This window comes from Schistocerca piceifrons, chromosome 3, assembly GCF_021461385.2.
Source record: "Schistocerca piceifrons isolate TAMUIC-IGC-003096 chromosome 3, iqSchPice1.1, whole genome shotgun sequence".
Lineage (NCBI taxonomy): Eukaryota > Metazoa > Arthropoda > Insecta > Orthoptera > Acrididae > Schistocerca > Schistocerca piceifrons.
The window spans coordinates 616,563,625-616,591,140 of NC_060140.1; the positions used below are offsets into that span (position 1 = coordinate 616,563,625).

A 27,516-nucleotide genomic window follows, 5' to 3' on the forward strand; every position below is an offset into this window, starting at 1 on the left:
GAATCATTCATCAATTAACGATTTCATACAAGTCATGGATAAAGCCAGGACAAAAAGTAGTAATTATCATAAAGTGTGCAATCATTCTGTTTCCAATTCTTGCCCGAAAGCCTCATTTTTGTTTGAGTTAACGACGATAACTAACTTCATGTTGAAACTTTCTGGCAGATGAAAACTGTGTGTCAAACTGTGACTCGAACCGGGGAATGACAGTATGGCAAGGTATGCGGGAGAACTGAGAAGGTAGGGAAAGAGGTGCTGGATGAAGTACAGCTTAGAGCGTAGGTCGCTAATCTCGCCGGGCTTGCTCAGTTGGCACATCACTTATCTACGAAAGGCAAAGATGCCAGTTTCAAGTCCCAGTCCGCCACACACCTTTAATTTCCAGGAAATTTCAAATCAACATACATCCACTGCAGAGTGAAAATTCACTCTTATAACCCCATATTTCTTAAATTAATACTAAATGTGTAATATAGAAATATGGATGTAATCGCTCACATATTGCTATTATTGGCAGAAAAGAGATCATTGTTTCCCTCCATGTGAACCTTCACTTCACCATTAATCTCCTAATTAACACCATTAATCTCCTAATTAACAGGCTTTGTCATTTCTGGAAGGGTACGAATAGAACAATAATTGACAATCTTCTATAATTTTACTTCCATCACAGGGAATCTAAACAAAGAAATATATGAATTCTACTTGTTTCCGAATTGTCATTCATATTAGTCAGTAGCAAAATTTTTTAAAACGCAAATCTAGATATGATTGTGAGATGGTGGTCATGGATTACGAATGTTTCGTGACTTCCATTAAGATCAGGAGTTTTCTCCGTTTCGGCTATAAATCTCAGACATACTGTTTAACAAATGTTCTGCACCACTGTTGCAGAACGCAGCACTGTCGGCACTACCTTACGTGGTCGGTGGAACGGCGAGTGTGTTATCCAGCATCATTCTGGACGTGATCATCAAGAAAGGCCTCGTTACGCCTCTCTCCGGCTACAAGATCTTCAACGGCATTAGTGAGTACCAGCTGCTCGCCACACGCAATTAATAGACACTACGTGGATTAAAAAATATACAGTTGAGGCTTCCCCACAATTCAAATGCTAAATGGTAGTTTCACGTTTCTTCAGCAGTAATAGTATGCAAAACATTGCTTCACAACTGCCTCGAAGCTTTCCCTTTTTTCCAAATCTTTCTCTGTTTCATTAATCAATATCAGCAAATACTGCAGAGCGCCCCACAATTTATTGAAGCATCATTTGTGGAGACACGACACAACTGCTTTTGTAGAAAGTAATGTTAGTTTTAAATTAAACAGTAAAACATTTAATAAACTGTGCCGTCCTGCAAGTATGTTTTAAGCGTACTCAATGGGGAAAAGAAGTAGAGCAGATAGACAAAGAAGTGGAATGAGATTGCACCCACTGAAGGGTACTGTTAAAGCTCAGCAATGATCTAAAAATACTGAATATTGGATGACAAACTGGTACAGTGTAGTTGGAGAAATAGGCATTGTGGCACACTTCGACATTTTCTCATTGGATTTCCTACAAGCAGGTCAGAGCCTTACTTACATGCAGAAATATGAATACGTCGTTATCATTTTCAATGCAAAAGAATATTTCATTAATTAATAAGCCTATAATTGGCATTTTTAGTAATAATTTCAGGTAAAAATCTACGTGCGTAAATGATGCAGTACAAAAAGGCAAAAAGAAATTGTTTCTACATCAGGGTTGAATATAAACATACTCACATTTGATGCCTACGGAAACCATGTTTTAACAGCTAGCAGAGTGGCTGTATTCTCTACTCAGTAATCTGTGAGATTTGAAGATTCAGATTATTAGTCATCGTAGTCTGCACTTCTAACTCGTCACTTTTCACACATGTAACTAATAATCATAACCTTCTGTCAAACAAAACTCTTACGTGAATCACATTTTATCGTAGTGTTAATATTCTTGGTCCCTCCCCAAATATCGTGGCGTCATTTTTTCTTAGACGAAGGCTCTTCACGTTGTTCAGGTGTTGCATGTATCCTCTGAAGGAAACAGCGAAATATCCTTATAAAGGCTCGGAATTATGACTCTTAGTTTTGGTGTCATGAGATCAAAAGCCAGGTTCTAAAGAAAAATCCTTCCTGCGGCCCTATGAGTTTATACATTGTAGTAAGAAAAAAAAGGATCTGTGAAATGATGCCCGCAATGTCCACTGGAGCGAAGAAGATTGCGAAAGGCCGTCTTCTTGTTATACGAGCCACATAATATGTGTCGCACCATTGGTCGACAGTATCAACGACCCCTTCATAGCACTGTAAGATAACACAATATCTGAATTCCGCGATTCTTCATCGATGTTACCGGAATAATGATAGTTGGCAGCATCAGAATCGTCTTGTTCTTCTTCGGCACGTGGAAACCAATATCATAGCATTCTTATGCCTAAAGAGAGAAGAATCTGGTGCTCGCTCCTTCTTAGGCAGGACTTCCAAGGATAATTTCCGTTTTTTCGTTCTGAGTGTCCCAATAAACATAAGACTTTTCTCTAACTGTAACATAGTCAAAGGGTAGCTTGAGTACCAGTTGTCCATTGTTATATTCCTATTGCATTATTTTATACGACCCACTAGTCTATGAACTGTAATGCTGAATTTGAGACTGCACAAGGTCCCTCTAGCTGCTTTCTACAATAGACTTCAAGGCTGAATATAAAAAAAATGTTTTCACATCACAAAGCGGAAATATCCTAATGCCATATTTAGCAGGTCTGTTGAATAGGGGAGGTTGAATGTATAAAATATTTTCACATCACAGAGTGTAAATATCCTAATGCCACATTTGGCAGGTTTGGGGGGAATGTACAAATCCACGATCCAGAAGAGCTAGATGTTTCTCGTCAGTGGTTACCAACTCACCGAGATTGTACAAAATTTTCCGACTGATCAAAAATTCATCGAAAATTGAACGTACTGCGACCAACTTACCAGATGTCTTTCTTTTATCTCCGAAACGAATACAATGTAGTGAGAAAAGGAATCGCTTGCAGCTCATCGCAGCTCTTCTAGTATCGATTCCTGATCCATCGGTATTCCACAGCTCCATTACAGTCACTTGATTAGAATTCTTCATTCCAAAAAGATAAGCAAACGAGAGCCAGGATCTTATTTCTATTCATGTCATCTGTTTCTCTCTGATAATCAAAAAACTCGGGTTTGACCTGAATTTACGAGGGAGTAAAGCCCGATTCGTCACGAAACAGAAACCACAATGAAACACAAAAGTGTTTTATTTGCAACAGTTTGCTATATCCTCCAGTTACTTCCCTAAATTGTCGCCGTTCCAGCTTAGACATTTGTCGTAGCGTTGTACCAACTTTCCAATACTCTCGTCATATAAGGCAGCCGCATGTGATTTTCGACACTTCCATACACTGGTCTGCAGATCGATATCTGTGCCAAAATATTGTCTTCGCAGTCAGTGGTTCATGTGAGCAGAGACGAAAATCACAGTGGGCCAAGTCCGGGCCATATGACGAGTGATCAAACGCCATCAAAAACGCTGCAGGGGCTTCTTCGTTGCCCCTGCAGCGTGTGCCAGAGAATGTTATAAAGAATCAAATGCATGTTGGGTACATTATGAGGGTTTGCATGAAATCAGGAGGAACCTCGCAGCAGGCAACCGTACTTGGCAGGGGACAATACTGTTCTTGGTGTCTTCACGTGCTCACTCTGTGCTCAGAAGTGAAAAGAGCGACGCGACCGATAGGTATACTAGAGGCACTTCTCGAAAAACCTGTGCAAAGCATCTTCGTATTTTCACTGTTGCTTTCATTTCGCGACCAGTCGGGCATTATTTTCCGAATAGCCCTGGTATTTTTTGTGTATCTTACAATGTTATCAATCACTTACATCCTAATTGTCTTTCTGAATCCAGAAATTTAAGTTGTTACATTCCTGTCAGTAGCCTTGGGTCCTGGAAGAGTTTCTACAGTAATTTTACTTCTCGCTTTGCTTGAGGCTGACCTAGTAGTTTTCGTTCATTTAGAAGCTTTGTTACTTCTCACAGACCAATCACCAGAAGAACCTAATTGACAACTGTTATCTTCATTTCTATCTGACTCTCACACTTTTTCACTTTCAGCGCCATGGTCACTACGAGTAATTACCTCCTCTTTCTCATCAGTATTGTCATCCAGTATACTGCCTACATCTTTCATAAAATCTGGATCTTCATTAACGAGCCACTCAAGTGCTTCGTTAGTTAAACACTTCTTGTAATGAACCCGTATCGTAAGAATAATGTAACTAAAATATAACGCTACTTTCGAGGAAGTAATAAAGTACTTACATAACTTGTCATCTGGTGCACTGAGTGCACCGTTGTGACAATGTTACGCAAACTTCCGTATTAAACAAATTCTTTAAGACCGAGTATTACTAGACTACACACAACAATGGTCAGAATACTAATTAGAGAATGTTTATTTTGAGTTTGACAAACACTGTCGCATCTGCTCAAAATAACATGTCCTTCGACGAATGACAAGCTGCTCAGCGGTTTTTACTTCTGAATTCAAGATGCATTGTTCATCTGTCAAAAGTTAACGTATTTAAAGAAGAGTGTTTTAGCCCTTTGCTCTGCACATTTTGTGGGCAGACTAGGTCTTAATAGCATTTCTGCTTTCAGGGCCAAAAAATTCTGCAATAGGCTCACCATTCAGTACAGGATTCAGGTCGTCTTTCGCCGCGCATCGTAAGGTGGCTTGCGGAGTATGTACATATACGAGGGTTATTCCAAAAGTAAGGTCCGATTGATTGCCAAATTGAAACCACAGTGAACATCAGAAATGTTTTACTTGTAACAATTAGCTACACCTTTCAGCTACTTCTCTACGTAGTCGCCGTTCTGACTTAGACTTTTGTCATAGCGTTGTACCAACTTTTCAATAGCCTCATCATAGAAGGCAGCCGCCAGTGCTTTCCGCCAATTCTCCACGCTGGCCTACACCTCGATGTCTGTGTCAAAATGTTGTCTTCAAAGACAGCGGTTCATGTGACCAGAGATGAAACTCAGGGGGAGACAATTGCGGACTGTATTGTGGGTAATCTAACATTTCCATTTGAAAACGATGCAGGAGCATCTTCATTGCCCCTGCAGAATGCGGCTGAGAATTGTCGTGAAGACGAAACAGCACGACAGTTATGTAATGTTGGCTGCATAGCTTCAGGCGAAATTTCTCACCAGGCCCTCGTACTTGGCGGCAGACACTATTTTCTAGACATCTTTACGCACTCACTGCGAGCTCAGAAATGAGAAGAGCGACGTGATGCTAACTGGGGTTATACTAGAGACACTACCCAACACATCTGTGCAAAGCTTTATCGGATTTTCATAGTCGTTTCCATTTCGCGACCGATCGGACCTTACTTTTGGAATAACCCTCGTATGTAGATGTAGATGTAGGTGTCTTTCACTAACCCAACCACTTTTTATTCACTACCAGCACCGTCAAGGGGGGTGGGAAGATTGTAGAAGCCGGTTGAGGGTTGGTCTGCAGGCATTGGCATGGATGGGGAGAATGGGATGCCGAGTCAGAGTCGATAGGTTCCCCATCAGTAGCTGTCGGAAGAATCCAAAAATCATGCAGCGGGCGGCCATACAAATTCTCCACCGGACTGCACCCAGTAACCGGCGACGCCCGGTACAGGTCAAGAACGAAGCAATCAGTTTGTAAGCATCAGTCACCAACAAGCAAATGCTAGAAGGAAACTGATGCAGCGGCGCAGCGTGGCTGTGAGCACAACCTGCACAGGAAATTCATTATCGTGATCAATCGCAGGGCGCTAGACGTGACGCCACACGAAAGCCTTGATGCAAGATATACCCCAGTGCGATGCATGCAGTAACTGGAGTAGGTGCGGACACAACGCTGGAGGGACGACCAATCGATCACTTTTCACCTCTGTGGCAAGCACAGAACCCGCTGAACAATGTTGATCCGATTCCGTTTCACAAAAGACGTATTCCACTCCGAATCTGCTCCCAAAGGTGCACACGCAGGCCAACCCATCAGGACAACTGAACCGATTTTCCGAGACAGTGGTTCTGCGGCCATGGGAGCTACGACCTCCTACACCATCAAAGGAAAATCCTGTAATCTCTGCTGCAAAGTATCGTCCACAGCAAAAATCTAGAGTCTTTCGTCAGTTGAACAGCGGATAGGGAATATTCGACAACTGCGCTAGTTCATCTGTATTAGAAAGCCTTGCAGGAGACGGTTAATGAATATCATAACTGCTAAGAAAAAGGGCCGATCTTTGCAACCGACAGGCTGTCGCATCTGGTAGCTAAGAAGGGCTTCTGATCAGTGATGAGTAAGAACTGCGTTCCATACAAAAAACGTGGAACTTTTTATGACGTAAATGATGGCCAGTGTCTCCATTCCCACCTGCGAGTAATTACGTTGCGCTTCATTAAACATCTTCGGTGCATAAATGGTGGCCTGTTCGATGACATTTGCATTCCAGTGGTACAGAACTGCACTAAGAGGCATCAGTGACCAGGGTTAGAAGTTGAATTCGGGTAAAGGATGATAAACAGGAGGCAGAGCATTGCCTCAGACACTGATAAGCGTTTGAGAATCTGCAGGACACAGGAATCTGACGTCGTTGCAGCGAAGTGGATGGCAAATGTGTATGCCCCGTCGAATAAACTTACCATCTTACGGAAAATGACTGGAACCCCTTCAAGCTCTTGCGTACTGGCAGTGTGATGGTGAATTTGATGTGCTCATCCGCAGGAACGAGGCCATCATTGCTAATTGTTCCAGAAACTACCCGTTTGTGTTTTTCCATAAGGCGTTGGAACAACGCCAGCAGATTTCATAAATGCTCCTCTCACACAGAGCCCGTTGCCAGATGTCATCGCAGGAGTTAACGCAACAGGGAATGTCCTCAATCAGCTGCTCCAAATATCGTTAAATTCCTGGTGCAGACGAGAATCTTAAAGGCAAGAGATTTAACTGGTGAAACCCACACCACAAAATTCCGAGAATCTGTGGCCAACGACGGCTACAGGTAGACGTCATGCACGTCGATACGTGATAGATATCGATTCCCTGACAACTTTGTCAACAACAAATGAATCTAGAATACATTGCATGTTGCCTGTTTGTTTAAAATGCACGGTGACCTCTGGTTTCTGAATCACCACCAAAGGAGTGCCCCATTGACTCGATGAAATAGGAGAAACGACGATGAGTTCCTGCCGGCGTCACTGCAGCCCGGCCCTAACGTTGCAGCGCATGGAGAAAAGGAATGAGACAGGGTCGTCAAAATTCGGATACCGCTGACAGATTAAGGGAGACGTGTGCCTCGGAGTTTCGTACCAAACTGAAGACATTCTCAAACAGATGGTCTTATGATCGTAATAAGAAGTTCAAATCTTGAAAGAAGACCACCTGGGACACTAAATATGCTTTGTTAACTATCAGAAAGCCAAACACAGCAAAGACGACCAGCCCAAAATATTTTATGACAGCGGTGAATTTACCACTAACAATGTAAGTTGCAGTTGCACACTCTTATGGCGTGCAGAGATGGAAAATTGGCTCTTCAAAGGAATACACTGTTTACTGTAAGACACTTCCTGACATAGTACTCATTTCAACGGAGGCCAGCCCAATAGCCTGTACATATCTAAGTTAATTAGGCTAAACTATCGCTCCTGTACCTACCAGAAACCCAATCGTTCACTCATCCACTGCCAACTACGGCAGAATACCCTGGGACGGTGCTTGCATGCCATCAGAAATTGCTGCCCCCGACGACCGTCCCAAGGCTCATGACTGTCACAAACCGTTGCTAGATAGCCTATTTCGTGTCACACGCTCACATGACCTCTGCATATAAAACAAAAGAGGTAGGACTGCGGCTTGATCATTCAGCGGAAATAAATGGGAAAGGAGAGTTACACACTGCAACAGAAGCACGTCGTGATCGGGGATTATGACATTTCGATCTGACTAGCCCGACGGGGCACTGAGGGCTGCTTACCATGGACGACTAAATTTTCCTTTTGCCAGTTGTCGCGAAACACGCTACTTGTTACAACACGTTCAAGCGATTCAATAATATTAGCAATTTTGTCTAAAAAAGGCCAGACACGGTCAACACTCTTGTTTGGATACCAGGGCGAATGGTAACAGGACAATCACTTCTCCATGTGAGGTAGCACGTTCTGACGCTCAAACGGACTATTAGAAGAGAGTCCCAGCTGGTCGAAGATATGCCGCATACGACTGCTCAAGGCACTGTAAATGTGCCACCACCACATGGATTTGAGGACCACACTACTGCGTGAGTAACTGACAAAGCTTATCAAATTTTAGTTTCACAATGTCAATATAGGTTTTCAAATTCTATACGATTTTGTCTAATCCCGCGTTGCTGGCCAGTAACAAGTAAGCGTTATTATTGGACTGATGACACGCCTTACCTAGTAGTGCAGCAGAAACCAGCACATTGAGGTCTCCCACTTCCCCACAGACTTGTCAGAACCGGCAAACAGCTGTAGGAGCTGGGGGAGTGGAGAAGGGGGGGGGAGGGGGGAGAGGGAAGCTTCTCTGCTTTGCTGTCACCACGTTTTCAATATGGAGAAATTCCACATTCTGTTTCAGCAGTTCACGCATCTGCTCCTTCGGCAGTTATTTTTTGCTGGTCCTCGAGGCACAGCAACAACAAAAAGGAAGAAAAGAAAATTGTTAAAATTCATGGTGAAACCTTCAACTGTCATTTAATTTGCACAATTCGCTACTAATTTTGGTCAATAATCAATATCAAGCTTGGATTAGTAGCAAATTGTGCAAAATAAATTACAGTTGTAGATTTCACCACGAATTTTAACAATTATTTGGCCGCTAAGTATCCCCACCTGCAAACATACATAAAAGAAAAGGAAAGCCTGACACACGTAAGAACGTCTGAAGTTGCCAGTTTGGTATCCTTACAATACCCAACAAAGTCGCTGACTGTGACAATCTGTAAAAATGTAAACTATACGAACCGACAGTGGCTCGACAACAAGTCAGGAGCGGAACCCTAGAACAGAGAATGATAATCGACTTGCGAGTCAGTCTGCAGGAGAGGAGGGAGTCTGAACACCGCGTATGGATGAAGCACAAACACAAACACAAACTCGAGCGTCGCAATCGTCAAAACCACGTGGAAAACCGAGTATAGCGAAAGGTGAGGGGCTGATTGTAGATAACTGAAATCAGTGTACGTTCTCCGACAGTTTATACACCAGCGACAGAGGCTCTGACAATGCCACACTTCTCCATGTGTACTGGCGGAGATACTAACCACATAGTTCTTGAGATCCTCGTAGAAATTCGAAGTTGTAATGTGATATTCTAAAGGTGGCAGGGGTAAAATACAGGGAGCGAAAGGCTATTTACAATTTGTACAGAAACCAGATGGCAGTTATAAGAGTCGAGGGACATAAAAGGGAAGCAGTGGTTGGGAAGGGAGTAAGACAGGGTTGTAGCCTCTCCCCGATGTTGTTCAATCTGTATATTGAGCAAGCAGTAAAGGAAACAAAAGAAAAATTTGGAGTAGGTATTAAAATTCATGGAGAAGAAATAAAAACTTTGAGGTTCGCCGATGACATTGTAATTCTGTCAGAGACAGCAAAGGACTTGGAAGAGCAGTTGAATGGAATGGACAGTGTCTTGAAAGGAGGATATAAGATGAACATGAGCAAAAGCAAAACAAGGATAATGGAATGTAGTCTAATTAATTCGGGTGATGCTGAGGGAATTAGATTAGGAAATGAGGCACTTAAAGTAGTAAAGGAGTTTTGCTGTTTGGGGAGCAAAATAACTGATGATGGTCGAAGTAGAGAGGATATAAAATGTAGGCTGGCAATGGCAAGGAAACGTTTCTGAAGAAGAGAAATTTGTTAACATCCAGTATAGATTTAAGTGTCAGGAAGTCATTTCTGAAAGTATTCGTATGGAGTGTAGCCATGTATGGAAGTGAAACATGGACGATAAATAGTTTGGACAAGAAGAGAATAGAAGCTTTCGAAATGTGGTGCTACAGAAGAGTGCTGAAGATTAGATGGGTAGATCACATAGCTAATGAAGAAGTATTGAATTGGATTGGGGAGAAGAGAAGTTTGTGGCACAACTTGACCAGAAGAAGGGATCGGTTGGTAGGACATGTTCTGAGGCATCAAGGGATCACCAATTTAGTATTGGAGGGCAGCGTGGAGGGTAAAAATCGTAGAGGGAGACCAAGAGATGAATACACTAAGCAGATTCAGAAGGATGTAGGTTGCAGTAGGTACTGGGAGATGAAGAAGCTTGCACAGGATAGAGTAGCATGGAGAGCTGCATCAAACCAGTCTCAGGACTGAAGACCACAACAACAATGTGATATCTGCACTGACAAGCCAAAAGTTTGTGACCATCTACTTAGTAACTTGTTGGTCCCTCTTTGAAGCGCAGTGCGTTATTGATTGTGCTGTCGTGGATTCGCCAGTTTGTTTGCAGGTTTGTGGAGATACGTCACACGAGATGTCCAAGCACAAGTCATACAATTTCCTTAAACAGCAGAACGCTGATTTGTGTACCCAGTGATGGCGCCTGACTAAGGGAATCAAGAAGGGTTCCATTGGATTCACACCAAGAGAATTTAGAGGCCAAGACATCAACTTCAGTACACTATTATTCTCCTAAAACACTGTATCACGGTTCTGGCTTTGAGACAAGGACAATTATACTGCGGGAAGGCGATATCGCTGGAGGGGAAGGTATCAACATGAAGGGCTGTAGGTGGTCCACAGTTTTCAGCGTGTCATCGATTACTACGTCAGGTCCCATGTGAGTTCGGCAAAATGTCTAAAGCATAATACTGCTCCCACCGGCCTGCGTCTTTGGCGCGGTACACATTTGGAACCGCGGTTCGCTTGCATGACGAAATTTGTGGAGACGGTCGTTGACCTGATGTAGTGAAACCGTTATTCATCCGGCGAGGCGATACGTTTGCTTTGGTCCATGGTCCAATCGCGATGACCCCGTGGCCATTGCAATCGTAATTGACCATGTCATAGGGCCAACATGTGCACATGTAGGGATCGTCTGCTACGGAACCCCATTTTGAATAGTGTACGATGAATGGTTTTGGACGTCCGACCACTTATCACCCAGAGGCAGTTTCACTGCCGATCTACCACTTTCCTTAGGTGCTCGCTACAGCAGTACGTGAGCAATCGACCAGCTACGGTGTTTTTGAGATACTCGTTCACAGGCTCTGGGTAATAATAATATCATCTTCGTCAAAGTCGCTTATATGTAAAGGTTATTTAAATTACCGCTACCAGTTACAAATTTTGTTACTATTGTATTATTTATTTATTTATTTTGCTACATGTTTCGAGGGAATACCTCATGTTCTGGCTAAATGGCATTACAAAAACTATTTCACGATAAGATTATTCTTATGTTACATAGTCTTTTCATAAATGCTGTGGTTATCCTGTGGAAGAAGAGGAAACTTTGTAAGAGGTGATGTCACTTTGGAAGCTGGACTGATTTTGACCACCATCTTGTCCACTGCATTAGAGATTTGTTCTTGTGATCGTGTTTCCAAGTTATTGTTACGTTAGTGAAAATTTGTGAACAGTGATCAAGAATGCCACGAGAGCCACGGAAATGGAAACACCTGAGCTCGTCACAACGCTAGAAGAACCATTTGAGTGTCTGTTACAAAACATTTTCATGCAAACATCAATCTAGCTTCCAAAGTGACATCGCCTCTTACTAAGTTTCCTCTTCTTCCACAGGATAACCACAGCATTTATGAAAAGAATATGTAACATCAGCATAATGTTATCGTGAAACAGTCAAAATGTCTTCAAAGTCGCTTATGTCAGTAGATTTCCCCATTTGTGGCCCGTGTTGTGGTTAGAATTATTCCCCGTCACTATTTTATCATTTATATACTGGGTGACCATAAAGTCAGTATAAATTTGAAAACTGAATAAATCACGGAATAATGTAGATAGAGAGGTACTAATTGACACACACGCTTGGAATGACATGGGGTTTTATTAGAAACAAAAAAATACAAAAGTTCATAAAATGTCCGACAGATGGCGCTGCATCTGATCAGAATAGCAATAATTAGCATAACAAAGTAAGACAAAGCAAATATGATGTTCTTTACAGGAAATGCTCAATATGTCCACCATCATTCCTCAACAATAGCTGTAGTCGAGGAATAATGTTGTGAACAGCACTGTAAAGCAGTCCGGAGTTATGGTGAGGCATTGGCGTCGCATGTTGTCTTTCAGCATCCCTAGAGATGTCGGTCGATCACGATACACTTGCGACTTAAGGTAACCCTAAAGCCAATAATAGCACGGACTGAGGTCTGGGGAACTGGGAGGCCAAGCATGACGAAATTAGCGGCTGAGCACACGATCATAACCAAACGACGCGCGCAAGAGATCTTTCACGCGTCTAGCAATATGGGGTGGAGCGCCATCCTGCATAAACATCGTACGTTCCAACAGGTGTTTATCAGCCAGGCTGGGGATGATCCGATTCTGTAACATATCGGCGTACCTTTCACCCGTCACGGTAGCAGTTACAAAACCAGAATCACGCATTTCCTCGAAGAAAAAAGTCCCGATAACGGTAGATGTGGTAAAGCCAACCCATACCGTGACTTTCTCGTCGTGAAATGGAGTTTCCAAGACAGTTCTAGGATTTTCGGTAGCCCAAATTCTACAGTGGTTGGCGTTGACAGACCCTCGGAGCGTGAAATGAGCTTCGTCGGTCGACAACACGTTACTCAACCAATCGTCATCTTCCGCCATCTTTTGAAACGCCCACGCCGCAAATGCCCTCCACTTCACTAAATCGCCAGGTAACAGTTCATGATGCCGATGGATTTTGTACGGATAGCATCGCAGGGTACGCCTAAGTGCCAACCAAACAGTAGTGTATGGAATGCCGGTGCGACGTGCGACTGCACGAGCGCTGACTTCCCCGTGCATAGACGAACCTGCTACAATCTCCATTTCTTCCTGAACTGTCTCAGCAACATTAAGCCTACGGAGTCTATCGTCTAAACAATCCGTGGGTTCGAACTTCGAAATCATTCTCGCCACAGCGGCATTCGTCAACGGACCTTTACCGGTTCGAATCCCCTTCCTATGGCAATAGGATCGTAACGCTGAACTAGCACATTACTCATTCTGATAATACAGCTTCACTAAAATCGCCGTTTTAGGTAACGTCAACATGCTGCGACTGCTGGCGCATCTGATTCTCTCTCTCATTCCAGCTCCTTTTATACATGATTGTCATGCGCAGTCACTGACGTTTTGCTGTCCAGCACCATCTGTCGGACATTTCGTGAACTTTGTTTTTTTTTTTGTTCTAATAAAACCCCATCTTATTCCAAGCATGTGTGTCAATTTTTACCTCTCTATCTACATTATTCCGTGGTTTATTAATTTATACTGACTTTTTGATCACCCGGTACATTCCTTACTGTGTCACGTTTTCGCAACACCACCACGTGGCATCCAATCTCGCATTGGACAGTGGCCATAACGTTTTGGTGTATGTCTATCCGTATATGGTAGCACAGTTCTATATAATTTGGCTGGAATTTTTGAAATATATATCCTAATTAGAAATCGAAAGGAGCTGTCCTGAAAATATAAAAAATGGCATTCCAGCTGCAATGGGTATATTAATCCTTCCTTTCTGTGGTTATTAATTATTATTATTATTATTATCATTAAGTGAAATACAAGAAAGTGTTGATACATATGTAGGTGGCCAAAGATAAATATTAAATTATGTTTCATATGAGCACCAGGCTCCCTACAAATTATTTCAAATGCTTTCGGCGAGCCATAAGTCCACTGACATAGACATTTTTTTGACGAAATATAATTAGTCAAGCTTTGCACTTTAGTTAATTGAATAACTTGAAATGATTCTTTCTGCTCCGGCTGTGGTGATATGTTACACAAAAAAAAAAAAAAAACTTAATACTCCGCGTAATGGCGGCCAATTGTTGCCAGTCAAAGATCACCGCTGCTCGCTTCGCAGAGACTGAAAAAATGCTAAATAAGTTCTTACAATTATTAATCCAGGAAGAATTGTTTGCATGGTTTCTTTAAGTAACTCAATGCAAACGCTGTTTGTAAATATATTTTCACTAAGCACAGAATACACACTTGAGTTATTTGCTACGTACGAGAGCAAACTGAACAAAAGCTACCACTTTACAATAGCAGACGTACCTTACATACAGCAGAAGAAAAGATCCGACTCGAAATGATTTTAAATATCTTTTTTCTCTTATATATAATGACAAAGAGAATAATGTTAGTTTCGAGAACGTTATGGACTACGATCTCATCTAATATTAATAATGTGTTTCTATTACACTGCAATCGATATAGTCTTTCTTTGAAGCTAATTTAATACATTTTCATAATTAATTTGTCGTTTATGTCCATATAATATTATTCAGAGTCCTTTTATTATTTACTTCAAATATATCGGCTTGAATATTTCAAAAGGGACACTATATGGGTTCATCGAAGACCACATTAAGCCTGCTCAATGACAACTAAATCATAGTTAAAAGTATCGCCCTTTGAAAATTTGGTTTGGCAGCTGTTCCAAATGTGACTTTGCACGATGTTACTAGTCTTTATGACGCATATGTGGCACATTTTACATAGTTTATCCAAGCCTACTATCATTCATTAGTTTGAAAAAGTTCTTCTCAAACTTACTGGTTGAGTTCATACAGTTTTGTGCGATAAACTTAATATACTGCTCCACACATGGAGATCCGCAAAAGAAAATATGCAGCGAATCTTTCTTTAAAACCAATTTATTTTGAAAATATTATTTCAGATTTATGTGATGAATGATGTAGTTTTACGAATCATGGAAGGTTGAGGGCAATTTCTTTGGTTTCTTAGTCCCTGATAGTGGTGAAATATTTTTGCGACTACTGGGACAAATCCGAATGTAAATCGTCAATACCTTCAAGGTATTCAGGATATATTTCTAATATGCAACCTGTGTTCAGATCATTTGGTACATATTGCGCGACAAAATTTTTACACTCTCTGGAGGAAGGCAATGAAACTGGACAGTGAGAAATATTGCATCATCACTCAGCTACAGGCTATTCACATCAAGATATATGATGTAAGATCCTTCATTTTTGTCATCATAAACGACCGTGAATCCATTGTTAGCAACTGCATGACTGCAAGAACAATGGACAATACCGTCTTCATCACCTCTTTCAACAAACTGGACTTGTTTAATATCTTCTCTCCAGTAATTTTTAGCAGAGGCAAGCCAGACGAGGTAATGCAATGGGCAGGATCCATTTCATATGATTTAAGACATAGACTATGAAAGTTTTTAAAAACGTTGGCAAACAATAGAACGTCAGTTTCTACTCGAACAAATGTAAATCTGAATACTCTTCTCGTGTCTTATAATTGAATTCTTATCACACACGGCAAGTTCTATACTACTCAGTTTCGCTGTTGTTGTGCCTGTTAACAAAATTTCAAAATTTAAATTTCGTGGTAAATGATCATGCAGTAGAAACGATTCATTGGTCACACATAGGTATGGAAAAATATCTGTGTGGTTAACTAAATTAAACTCATGATCGTCAGTCTTGAGGTCATTGTATTTCGGTTGAGACTCACACTTTTCATGGGAACACATCAAAAAATTTAGTGAATCCAGAAATCTGAAATTTATACTACATCTCCTCTCTTGGTGCGTAAATGATTTATATTTTTCCATGCTATACGGAACCTGCGAAATACAACCATCGTTTTCCTTAACTTCTTCTTTACTCTGATGTACTGTCGTTTTGTTCACGTAGGTTCGTGATCAAGAAACGTCTGTCGTAATTGCGAAGACCGTAGAACACGACAGGGACTGTACAGAAGACATGTAGTTCGTATTGCAGACTGTATGAGCAACACCCCTGGAAGTGCCAGGGATATGACAGTAATCTCTGGTTTTACGTCAGCTCCTATAAACGCTCCATCGCAAATCTGACAAATCTCAGCCCAGCGAAACGCTAATTTTTCCTTAGTGCACATTTCCAGTTTTGTAATAAAAACCTATTTACAGTCTCAGCGATCGCATACAGTAGTTCAGTCAACCAATTCCTGCAATCGCTACATTGTATGTAGAAGACAATGCTGAAATGTGTATACACACGTACCTGATCGAAATGCTAACCGGAGTCACTACAAAGACTGCAAGTAGCAGCTGGTTCTGGAACGCAATCTGTAAATTTTGGGACGAGGAATTCCGCCTTATGCAAGACACTTTTTAGTTTCGTATTTCCCAGACATGTTTCGGCACTTTTTGTGCTATCTTCAGTGGGTCATTTTATTTTTTTATTGTAAAATTGTTGTTACGCATTAACATTTAGAGAAACTTTTGGTACAAAATATTTGTAACAGTGAATGAATAATTGCTGTAAAATATTAAACATCATTTGTTCACAGTTCACAGCTGAGATATGTCTAAAGTTATAGTTGTGGCTTAATTGACAAAAGAGTGATGTATGCATCAGTTTACATACTTTACTTTAAGCTATTGGGTATTTATGTTGGTAGCTAGTCTGCTACACAATGAACATGTCGTATGCAAACAGCGAAACGTAATTTTTATTTTTCTGTTTAGTATGCATTTCCGAAGGGAAAGGAGTCTACATCACGTTTTTCACCAGGCGAACGGTCTACCCGACGGGAGGCCCTAGCCACACGACATTTCCATTTTTTTCTTGTGTGTAAATTGCGGCTTTTATATAGTATTTTCTTGTACTTGTTGGCGAGGTGAATAAGCTGATTTCTGTGACATATGGTCGGTTGACAACGCACTTTCTACGAATTTTCGAACATGGGCACAGAGTTCGCCGCCATAACTTGGTGTAACTGGGTAGTATTCATTTGTTTCGCGGAGTATAGATAACACATGCTTTATAGTGTAATTTCAGGGTTGTATGATGATGATGATTATGGTGAGACATGGGATAGTGTGAAACTGGGTGATGGCAATTAGTCTATTTTTTTCAAAGAACTCCAAGGGCGTCATAAGAATTTAAAGTGCGCATTTGACAGATGGATCACCGTCAGCAGTGTCATATGTCCTGATTTCATGAGGTACTGCGGAGAGTTTTGTAATTTATTCCAGGGCCTTGGTGCAGCGACTGTTGATCAGAAAAATTTGCACCACCACCACTCCTCCCCCTGCCGACCGAATACTGGCAGTGAGAATTTCATCCAGAGCCAGGATTCTGACTGGCTTGCTTCCAAGTCGAGCGCCACCGCACAGGTGTGCGTTAGCGGCTCCGGCTGCGGAGGCGGCTGGCTTATGTAAATGAAAGGGCAGGGCAGCCACGTCGCGCAACTGTTTCATGAGGGCAGCGTCGCGTAGTGGGACAGGGCTGTAGTAGGGCCAGGTTCACTTGTGAGCAAATGTAAACTTTAATATTTAATTCACAAACATGCATGAATTTTCATTTTACAATAAATGCAAAACTTTGATAAAAATGTTGAGTTACTCACGGGAGAGGCAATAAAAACAAATATTTAGTAACAGATCGAGGCTTGCTCAGTGAAGACAGAATGCAAAAATGGTTAACAGAATAATTAGTAAGGTGATGCAACAAGCTCCAGAAGTTAAAAGGGATATTAACTATAGTACTTAAAATGGGGCAATTAATTTGCATTGGACAAATCCATGGAACAAAAACAATCCAGAATGATTACACAAGATTCACAATAAGCTCAAGACAAATGGAACCAGAGGTCTACATAAAATTACACTGTACAAGAGACAGAAAATACATATGAAAATTGTGAATCTTAAGGTTGTGGCGGCGCGAAGACTGTTCCATTAAGTTTCGGGTGTGCAGCCGCAAGAATTCTCCTTCTTCTTCTAATATTTCGGCTGTATAACGTTCAGCCATCTTCAGAGTGAGCCACAAGATAGCTTGCAAGACTTCTTAAGACATCTGAACTCCCTCCACGATCAAATAAGGTTCACAATGGAAACTGAAAAGGAGGGATACCTTCCATTCTTGGATGTTCTTGTTCGGCGCAGAGAAGATGGCACTTTGTGACATGAAGTGTATCGGCAGCTGACGCACACGGATTTGTATTTACGTGCAAATAGCTGCCACCATCCTGACCAGACGATGAGTGTTCTCCGAACTTTGACCCATACGGCGCATATTATTTCTGTAAAAAGCAGTCTGCAAGATGAACTTTCCCACTTACAAAGAGTGTTTGAAGAAAATGGGTACTCCCCGCAGCAAATACAGAAGGCAGTGAAAATGAAACCGCAAGGGGCCACAAAGAAAGCAGAAGAACATGAAGAAACCTTTAAATCGATGGCCTTCCTGCCATATGCGGGTAGCCTCTCATCAAAAATAGGACGGATTCTCAGCAGACACAAAGTAAAAGTGATTTTTGTCCTCCACCTAAGACAGCTGCACTCGTGGGCTCCGTCAAAGTTGATTTGCTGCTCCGAAAAACTGGATAAACTGGAGTTTACAAAATTCCATGTGAATGTGGCGTTTCTTACATTGGACAAACAGCTCGTACTGTCCAAGAAAGATGTGCAGAACACCGGAGGTACACACGACTTTTACAACATAACAAGTCGGCAGTGGCAGAGCACTGTATTGACACTGGTCACACTATGTTGTATGACAACGTCGAAATTTTGGGACTCGATAGCGAAGGAGGCAATTGAGATTCGCTTGACGACCTATTTAATTAATAGAGATAGTGGTTTCAACCTTGACAAATCATGGATTTTTACAAAGACGTCGTCACAGTGCAGCTCACAATGATATATCGACATGCCAACAGAGATCGACTGCGGAATCTTAGATGTAACTCGCGCATTGTGCACGTCTCTGCCGCCGACCAACGTCTCTGGCGCATTTGCATCTGTGGCCGCATGCGCAGTTGCGCGGTACACGAGTACATAGGGACGAAGTGGGCACTGGAGCTGCAGTCTTGCGGCTCACTCTGAAGATGGCTGAACGTTATACACCCGAAATGTTAGAAGAAGAAGGAGAATTCTTGCAGCTGCGCACCCGAAACTTAATGGTACATCTGAAAATTGACCACATTAATAGTGCATACGCTTCCTACCTATTTACAGAATGACAAAAAAGTCAGAGTTATGAATGAGAGTAATTTATCTACAAACAATGTGATAACCCATATACACGATCATCACTTCTCAAACAGTTCGGTCCCTGAACACTGCCTGTGTGAAGAGACTGAAATAAGCTTAGCTTGTTTACCCAGTGGCAAATTTGATCCATCACTGACGAATCAGTTAACAGCAGTGCAATTATCATATAGTAGAACATCACACATTGTAATGGCCCATTTGTGCCATACAGTACTAACATCTGCCCTTTCCTATAAGTACAATATGGGTCATACAGCGGGGAGACTTAACAAACCTTACTCTACACCACTTAAGCGCTACACGTAAAACACATACATCCAACTGAAGAAGCAAGCCCAATTCATGCCCCCTTGGGACAGCAAGGAACAGACTGCTGGACGCCAAAGTAGCAGGGGACGTCCTGTAGCAGTTGACCATAATACAATTTCAGATGACGCTGGGGGCACTTAGGTCGCCTTATCGTGAGTTGTTAGCATGATATTTCGTGAAGACATGCTGAACCATTTGATAGTACGCTCACAGGTGTCCTGAAAGCATTCATAATCTAATGCGATATCCTTAATCACCACTGTGTTTGTGTACTGTAACGTCACCGCCTGTTCCCAATAACAGTCACGGCAGGTCAAGTACAATAAAGTTATGGTGAGGTAGTACTTCCACACTTGGGGCTGTAGACTCGCTTTTCCTGCCATCAACGTGCCACCGAGGCAACTCTTCAAGTGCGTACTATTAGCTGCTGCACAATGTTCTGTGTTCCATACTCAGGGGGCCTTCCCCGTTGCTCCCTGGACGGTGCTGACACACAGGACGAGATAACTGCAGCGACCGTAGCGGCACTTGTGACGATTCGTGACAGCATCTCAAACACACATCAATTGTCGTATTAGTCATTTAAGCAAACAATGTTACGATGTAGAGCTGTTTTTTGTGGTGAAGGCGTTAGACCGAAAGACGAAGCAGGCCGAAATATTTGGATTCGGTCTTTCACGTACGCCCCAAAATACTTGTTGAAGCCTGAGCGCCGGCCACTGTGGCGGAGCGGTTGTAGGCGCTTGTCTGGAACCGCGCGACCGTTACGGTCGCAGGTTCGAATCCTGCCTCGGGCATGGCTGTGTGTGATGTCCTTATGTTAGTTAGGTTTAAGTAGTTCTACGTTCTAGGGGACTGATGACGTAAGATGTTAAGTCCCATAACGCTCAGAGCCATTTGAACCATTTCTGAAGCCTCAGCCCTGGCCCTAGTGGCCGGCGCACCGCATGACGCTGCCCACGCGTGTCCGCAGCGGGCGCAGGAGCGGCGTTGACGCTGCTGCTGCTGCCTCGCGCCGGCTGCGACCGCACGGTGGCCGTGGCGCTGCTGTCGCTCAACGGGCTCTGCCTGGGCGCGCAGTACGCCGGCAACGGCTCCAACCTGCTGGCGCTGGCGCCCAGCTTCTCCGGATCGCTGTACGGCTTCTCCAACACGTTCGCCAACATCGCTGGCATCCTTGCCCCATACGCCGTCGGCTACCTCACCAATGGAAACGTAAGTCATGCACATGTCGTATAGAGTAGCTGTGCTGAAGAACTAAACGTGTATGGAATTAATGATTACTAATTCTTTATTGCACTTAAAAAACGTAAAAAAGGGGGGAAAACAGAATGCTGTAACGGAAATTCAGGTAATGGAAATGGGAGAAACCTTATAACGGATACTGAACCATTAAGAGACTAGCGCGGAGTTTGCCCTTGGGTTTACAGCTATTTTATAAGATTTACTGCAGGAGTGACCAAGAATTCCACTCGTGAGCCATGCCCTGGCGCGAGTGCCATAGGGCTCGGCCTAGCTGCGCACTTCCCCCATCGGCACGGCACTTTGACCGTGTTAAGAGCGAAACTGTGAACGAGCTACATTTAAATGGAAGTGCAGTCGCACTAGGTATGACTTGGTTTAATATTTCACATTTCACAACAATATAAATCACAAACAAAACAAATTTTCAGCTTGATTAATAATGTTTTGCACGCTGGGAACATAATATAATTTGAAACTTCCTGGCAGATTAAACCTGTGTGCCGGACCGAGGCTCGAAATCGGGACGTTTGCCTTTCGCGGGCAAGTGCTCTACGAACTGAGCTACCCAAGCACGACTCACGCCCCGTCCTCACAGCTGTACTTCTGCCAGTACCTCGTCTCCCACCTTCCAAACTTTACAGAAACTCTCCTGCGAACCTTGAAGAAATAGCACTCCTGAAAGAAAGGATATTGCGGATACATGGCTTAGCCACAGCCCGGGGGATGTTTCCGCTGCAGAGTGAAAATCTCATTCTGGAAACATCCCCCAGGCTGTGGCTAAGCCATGTCTCCCCAGTATCCTTTCTTTCAGGAGTGCTAGTTCTGCAAGGTTCACAGGAGAGCTTCTGTAAAGTTTGGAAGGTAGGAGACGAGGTACTGGCAGAAGTAAAGCTGAGAGGACGGGGCGTGAGTCGTGCTTTGGTGGCTCAGTTGGCGCCGGCACGGTAGCTCAGCGTGTTCGGTCAGAGGGTTAGCTACCCTCTGTAATAAAAAAACTGAGTTAATGGATCAACAACGAACTTAAACGGATGTCTTACAACGTCCGCCCCGAGCAGATGCAACGAACAAAATGAGATTCAGTCCGCTGTTAGCAGCGGTGGGCAAGGTCGTCGTGCCTGTATCCCCCCGTCAGCGTTCCGCGCGCGCGAGTGTTTACTGTTTACCTTCCGGTGCGGCGAGTGTCACGCGTCCGTGTCTCGGTAGGGCCATGGCGCACTCTTACCGCAAGTCCACAATTAAGATCACATTTCAAGCGGATTACGCAAGACCTCGAGCACTTGACATTGAACGTTTCATCCGCGAAGAACTTCATATTGCACCTCAAGACATCATTGGGATCCACTTTTCTATAACACAAAGTGTCGTCTACATAAAACTGATCAATGAAAAGGCGTGCACTGATGTTGTGTGCCGACACACCCATCGACGTAAATTTAATGGACTAAAATTTAAGCATCCTGATGGTCACATTGGAACTGTCACGATCGACCACGCTGGATTAGGCCTTCGCACTCTGAGGGTCTTCGAGCTGCCATTCGAAGTCCCGCCAGATGTTGTGATGACAGCTTTCAAACGGTACGGCAACGTGCTAAGCCACTTGGCTGAAAAATGGCAAACCTTTGAGACGTACCCCGTCTCAAACGGAGTGCGACAAATTAAGACTGAACTGACGAAGCATGTGCCATCCTATTTAGTAATTGGTTGCTGCAGGGCCATTGTCATGTACGACGGACAACCGCGTACTTGCGCCGGCTGTGGCCAGGAAGGACATGTCCGATCGGCCTGCATTCGACGCCGACTGACTCAGACACCGGTTGGTGAAGTTCCGTCCCCGGCGACGCCTACTTCACTCCCCATCACGTATGCAGCGGCTGCAACCGCAACAGCTGTTCCTGCCCAGGGTCGTAACACCATATTGCAGTCAGTGGTCGATGACTGTGGCGGACAGCATATCACCCTCTACGACGTCATCGGCAGACTTGCCTCAAGACGGAGATCAATCGTGCCACTAAGACGAGCCTAAAGAGAAGATGGAAGTAGAAACGGAAATTGTCCCTACCTCTGCCTTCCTACCAATGGAGACCGCATCAGATGATTGCCGCCCGCACTCTGACACAGAACAACATGTCCGGAAACAACGGTCCCCTCGAAAACGCAAGAAACGGCGCCATATGCCACCCGATGATTGCCTGCTTCGGATGTGTGACCAGGACGAACATCCGGCGTCGGACGACACTCAGGACTCTACCACCACAACTCACCCTTCCCATCACGATGCTACGGCGGATACAATTTCTGAGCCTCGGTCTGACAACATCACTTCTGCTACTGAACATGCGCGCAAGCGCTCTACTGACAGCACTAATCAACAGTTACCAATCGCAGCATCTGATTCTTGGGCGGATGATGTCGAGGATGAGCCACAGCACCAGGAGGATGCCGAAGGCAGAGATGCTCCTTCGGCTGTACCCAGCACCGACCAACTACTGTGACTACGGCTGTATCGTCAGCCTCTGTGGGGCCGCCCCTGCCGCCCACACCTGGCCTCCTAAACAACGCAGTTGTCGACCTGGCTGACCAAACATACCGTCTAGCAACGATTAACATCAACAACATACGTGCCCGACATAAACTAGCGATGCTGCAGGATCTACTCAACGCAGCAGACACCGACATTGCGCTCCTTCAAGAGGTGTATGTCGCAGACTTCAAGGAACCCTATGGCTACAAGACCTGGGTCTCACATGCGTCTGCCAATGGCAGTGGTGTGGCGATCCTCCTCCGCGAAGGTATATCCGCAGAAGACGTCGAGTATCTCCCTGACGCCAGAGGCATGGCTCTTACTACCCAAGGAGTCAAACTTATTAACATCTATGCACCGTCAGGATCTGGTCGGCGTCGCGAACGATCCACCTTTTTCGCTCATACAATTACGCCCCTCTTTATGGGCCGTCAGGACGCCTTGATAATCGGAGGGGACTTCAACTGTAGCCAAGTACCTAAGGATCAGTTTCTTGAGCAGAACTTGCGACAATTATAAATAATCTTCAATTGGTGGACTCGTGGGAACATGTTTGTGGCGATCGGCCCGGATTTACTCACTACACCAGCCATTCCTCCAGCCGCATCGACCGGATTTACATCTCGCGCTCCATAACTGTGGGGACAAGATCTGCCGAAGTTTGGTCCACAGCTTTTTCTGACCACGAGGCCTACATTTGCGATATTACCCTCGGCCGCCAGAAGGTATGGAACAGCCGTGGCCCTTGGAAGTTGAATGTCGCCCACCTAGCTTCTCAGGAATGCCGCCACCTTATAGAGAACACGTGGGACTCTTGTAGCCGCCGGCGTGGTACCTACCGGTCTACACTGTCGTGGTGGTTACTCTGCGCCAAACCAGCCCTCCGGAAGACCTTAATAGGCTACGGCCGAGATGTTGCAGCATGGAAGAGACATACCATGGATTTTTACTACAGCATCTTAAGGGAATGTATCACATTGCCGTACTCACCTGCACGGCAGGTGACGGTCAACCGTTCCAAGGCACAGATGATCAGACTAACACGTTGCCACCTTGAGGGTGCGATCGTCAGAGCGCGCACTCAAGACAGAGTGACCCAGGAGGAACCGTCCATGTACCATGTCATTGCAGAACGACGGCGCCGATGCAGGACACTGATCCAAGCTATCACGCCGGAAGACGGACGACGCCTCAATACCTAGCGCGACATAGGAAACTCCCTCCATGCTCACTACACTAGGCTGTACTCGGAACATCGACATCACCTAGAGGTTATCGCCGAAGTCTCTCAACTCACTTATGTCACGATCTCTCCGACAGCGGCAGCGGATTTGACTGCAGATGTAACGGAAGTGGAAATCATTGAAGCAATACAGGCTGGGACTGCTCATAAGTCCCCGGGAACTGATGGCCTTCCTCTGAAATTTTACCGGACATATCAACAATTGCTGGCACCAGCATGGATTGATATTTGCCGCGATCTCATGTCTCTCACGACGCAGATCCCTGGGGCTTTCCTAGAAGGACTGATTGTGCCCATACACAAACCACGAGGCGGATCGAGGATCAGTGACTATCGGCCCTTGACCTTACTCAACAGTGACTTGAAGATTTTCACCCGGCTTCAGTCGGCACGCCTAAAGCGATCAGTACGATGTGTTGTGTCGCAGGACCAGGCATCGTTAGGTGGTGACCATAATATTCGCACTGCACTGTGCCGATATCGAGGTATGATCGCGCTAGCCAAATATCGCCAACTGCCAGGAGTTTTGGCCTCACTCGACTTTAGCCAGGCCTTTGACAGAGTCGACCACACATTTTTGATGGAGGTACTGCGACACATGGGGTATCCGGACGTCATAGTTAAGGTACTGATGAGTCTCCTACGCGGCGCGACGTCCAAGGTGTTATATAATGGCCGTCTCACGTCGCCGATACAGATCCAGCGATCGGTGCGACAAGGCTGCCCTCTTTCGGCGATATTGTACGTCCTCGTCTTGGAAACACTTCTCTGCGGTCTCCGACAACGCCTGACTGGGATATCCCTTGGTGGATACACTTTTTGCTGCACTGCCTATGCGGATGATCTGGTACTCCTTCTTCGCAGTAATGACGACGTTCGTGCAGCACTGGCGTGGGTGGCGACGTGTGGCGCGGCATCGGGGAGCCATCTCAATCTCCACGAATCACACGCCCTGTCTATAGGCAGAGGTCTACCCGACGAGAGCGTCGCGCCGCTACGAATCAGTGACACAATCCGCTGTCTTGGCATTGAATTTACATCTGACATGAAGCGTTCAACAGCCCTTAACTACAGGCGGTTATTGAATCAGATGAGAGCAGGAATAAGTGACCACCGTCTTAGACATCTAGACCTCCCGCAACGGACACAATATGCTAACGTCTATTTGGCGTCACGTATCGCCCATTTTGCACAGATACTCCCGATACCACCTACCCTGGCTCACCGCATGTTGGCGGTTTTGGGATACTTTGTTAATACGGGCATGTTATTTAAGATTCGTTACGAGTCCCTAACCCTCCCGAGGAGCAGAGGGGGTTTAGGCCTTTGTCATGTTGAGAACAGAGCAAAGACCCTGTTCGTCAGTTGTCACCTACGACTGTGGCGACGAAGTCCGACGTGCCTCACAAGTCTCTTACTGGAAGCCTTACGACCAATCTCACTCGCACCCCCTGTGATGATATCGGACATCCCAGCACCTTTCTTCTACGTTAGCCAAGCCTTCCTTGAATTAAGCTACATCCACACCGCACTACTACCCACACGCTTGATGATGACGAGGGCGATATATGCTGCCATGCAAACGAACAGGACGCCGAATGTGATTGAAAGCAAACACCCCACTACAAAGTGGCGCGCTGTGTGGGAGGCAGTGAATGCCACCACCCTTGATACTTACGTGCAATCTGCATGGTACGTAACTGTTAATGGGAAACAGTTGTGCCAGTCCCGCCTACATCACATCCACCTCGCTGATTCACCCTTGTGTGCCACATGCCAAGTGATTGACACGGATGAACATCGTTTCGAATGCGGGTCGGCAAAGGACGTTTGGTATTTGGTGCGTCAGATATTGGCTTTTCTCACACACACACACGACTCCCGACAGGATAACTACTCGATCACTTCTTTTCCCCGATGAGATGTATTTCCCAAGAGCAAAAATGAACTCTGTGACGTGGATCAGCGGCCACGCTGTTCACTACCTGTTCGGTAATAGCGAAAAGACAGTACCAGATTTTTGGTATTACCTCAGCGAACGACATTGTGTGATCGTGAAGAACCCTAAATGGAGGCAATATTTTTTCTAATTTTCTTTGGAGCGCATTCCATAATCCGCCTCGCAGCTGGATTATCGATGACATGAGAAGATAACCATAGCACCTCTTCCCAGTTCCTTTTTTAATGAGATTGAACAAACAACGGAAACAACACAGCAATGAGACGACAGTCATCCAAAAATTCGCAGCGGGCTATAATATGGAGCATCCTTTGTCGTAACGGGACGACTTCCTATTATTCTGTTTATGTAGCCCAAGAGGAATGGCCTTCCTTTTATCCATTTGTATAAACATAAAATAAAAATAAAAAAGCAGAAAAACAAACCTCCCAAAATCCTTTTTCCTTTTTTTCATTTTTGTTAAAAAAGTGACTAGGATAGCTGGCTATTTAAAAAAAATTAAAAAAGTTGTTAGAGCACGTGCCCGCGAAAGGCAAAGGTCCCGAGTTCGGGTCTCGTTCCAGCACACAGTTTTAATCTACCAGGAAGTTTCATATCAGGGCACACTCCGCTGCAGAGTGAAAATCTGATTCTGATAATATAATTTTTCTCTGGTGCAAACTGTCGGCATACAGACAGATGCTGACGTTTCACAGATTCTTGCAGTCGGGTTGCTACTTAATCATGACATAATTAATTTCATAATCGAGAAAGCGTCTTTTACACATATGTTGATCGAAGTAGTGTAGCACTTCTGTAACTTCATTACAGAGATGTTGAAACTCTAACCGAGGAGAACAATGTATAGGTCCTGGACAACTCTGACGAAAGGATTCGTCTTTAAACAGGGAATTACATTGCAGATTCATCAGTTACAGCTGCACAT

The 27,516-nt window shown here is 44.2% G+C and overlaps 1 protein-coding gene across 1 annotated transcript in view; it reads left to right on the forward strand.

Moving 5' to 3' along the window:
• The window catches only part of LOC124789895 (putative inorganic phosphate cotransporter), a 159,500-nt gene that overhangs the window by 98,827 nt on the left and 33,157 nt on the right, over positions 1-27,516 (forward strand). The window contains exons 7-8 of the mRNA XM_047257415.1: positions 898-1,030; positions 20,596-20,837. Of these exons, the coding sequence (XP_047113371.1) occupies positions 898-1,030; positions 20,596-20,837 (375 nt within the window). The remainder of the gene's footprint in view (positions 1-897; positions 1,031-20,595; positions 20,838-27,516) is intronic.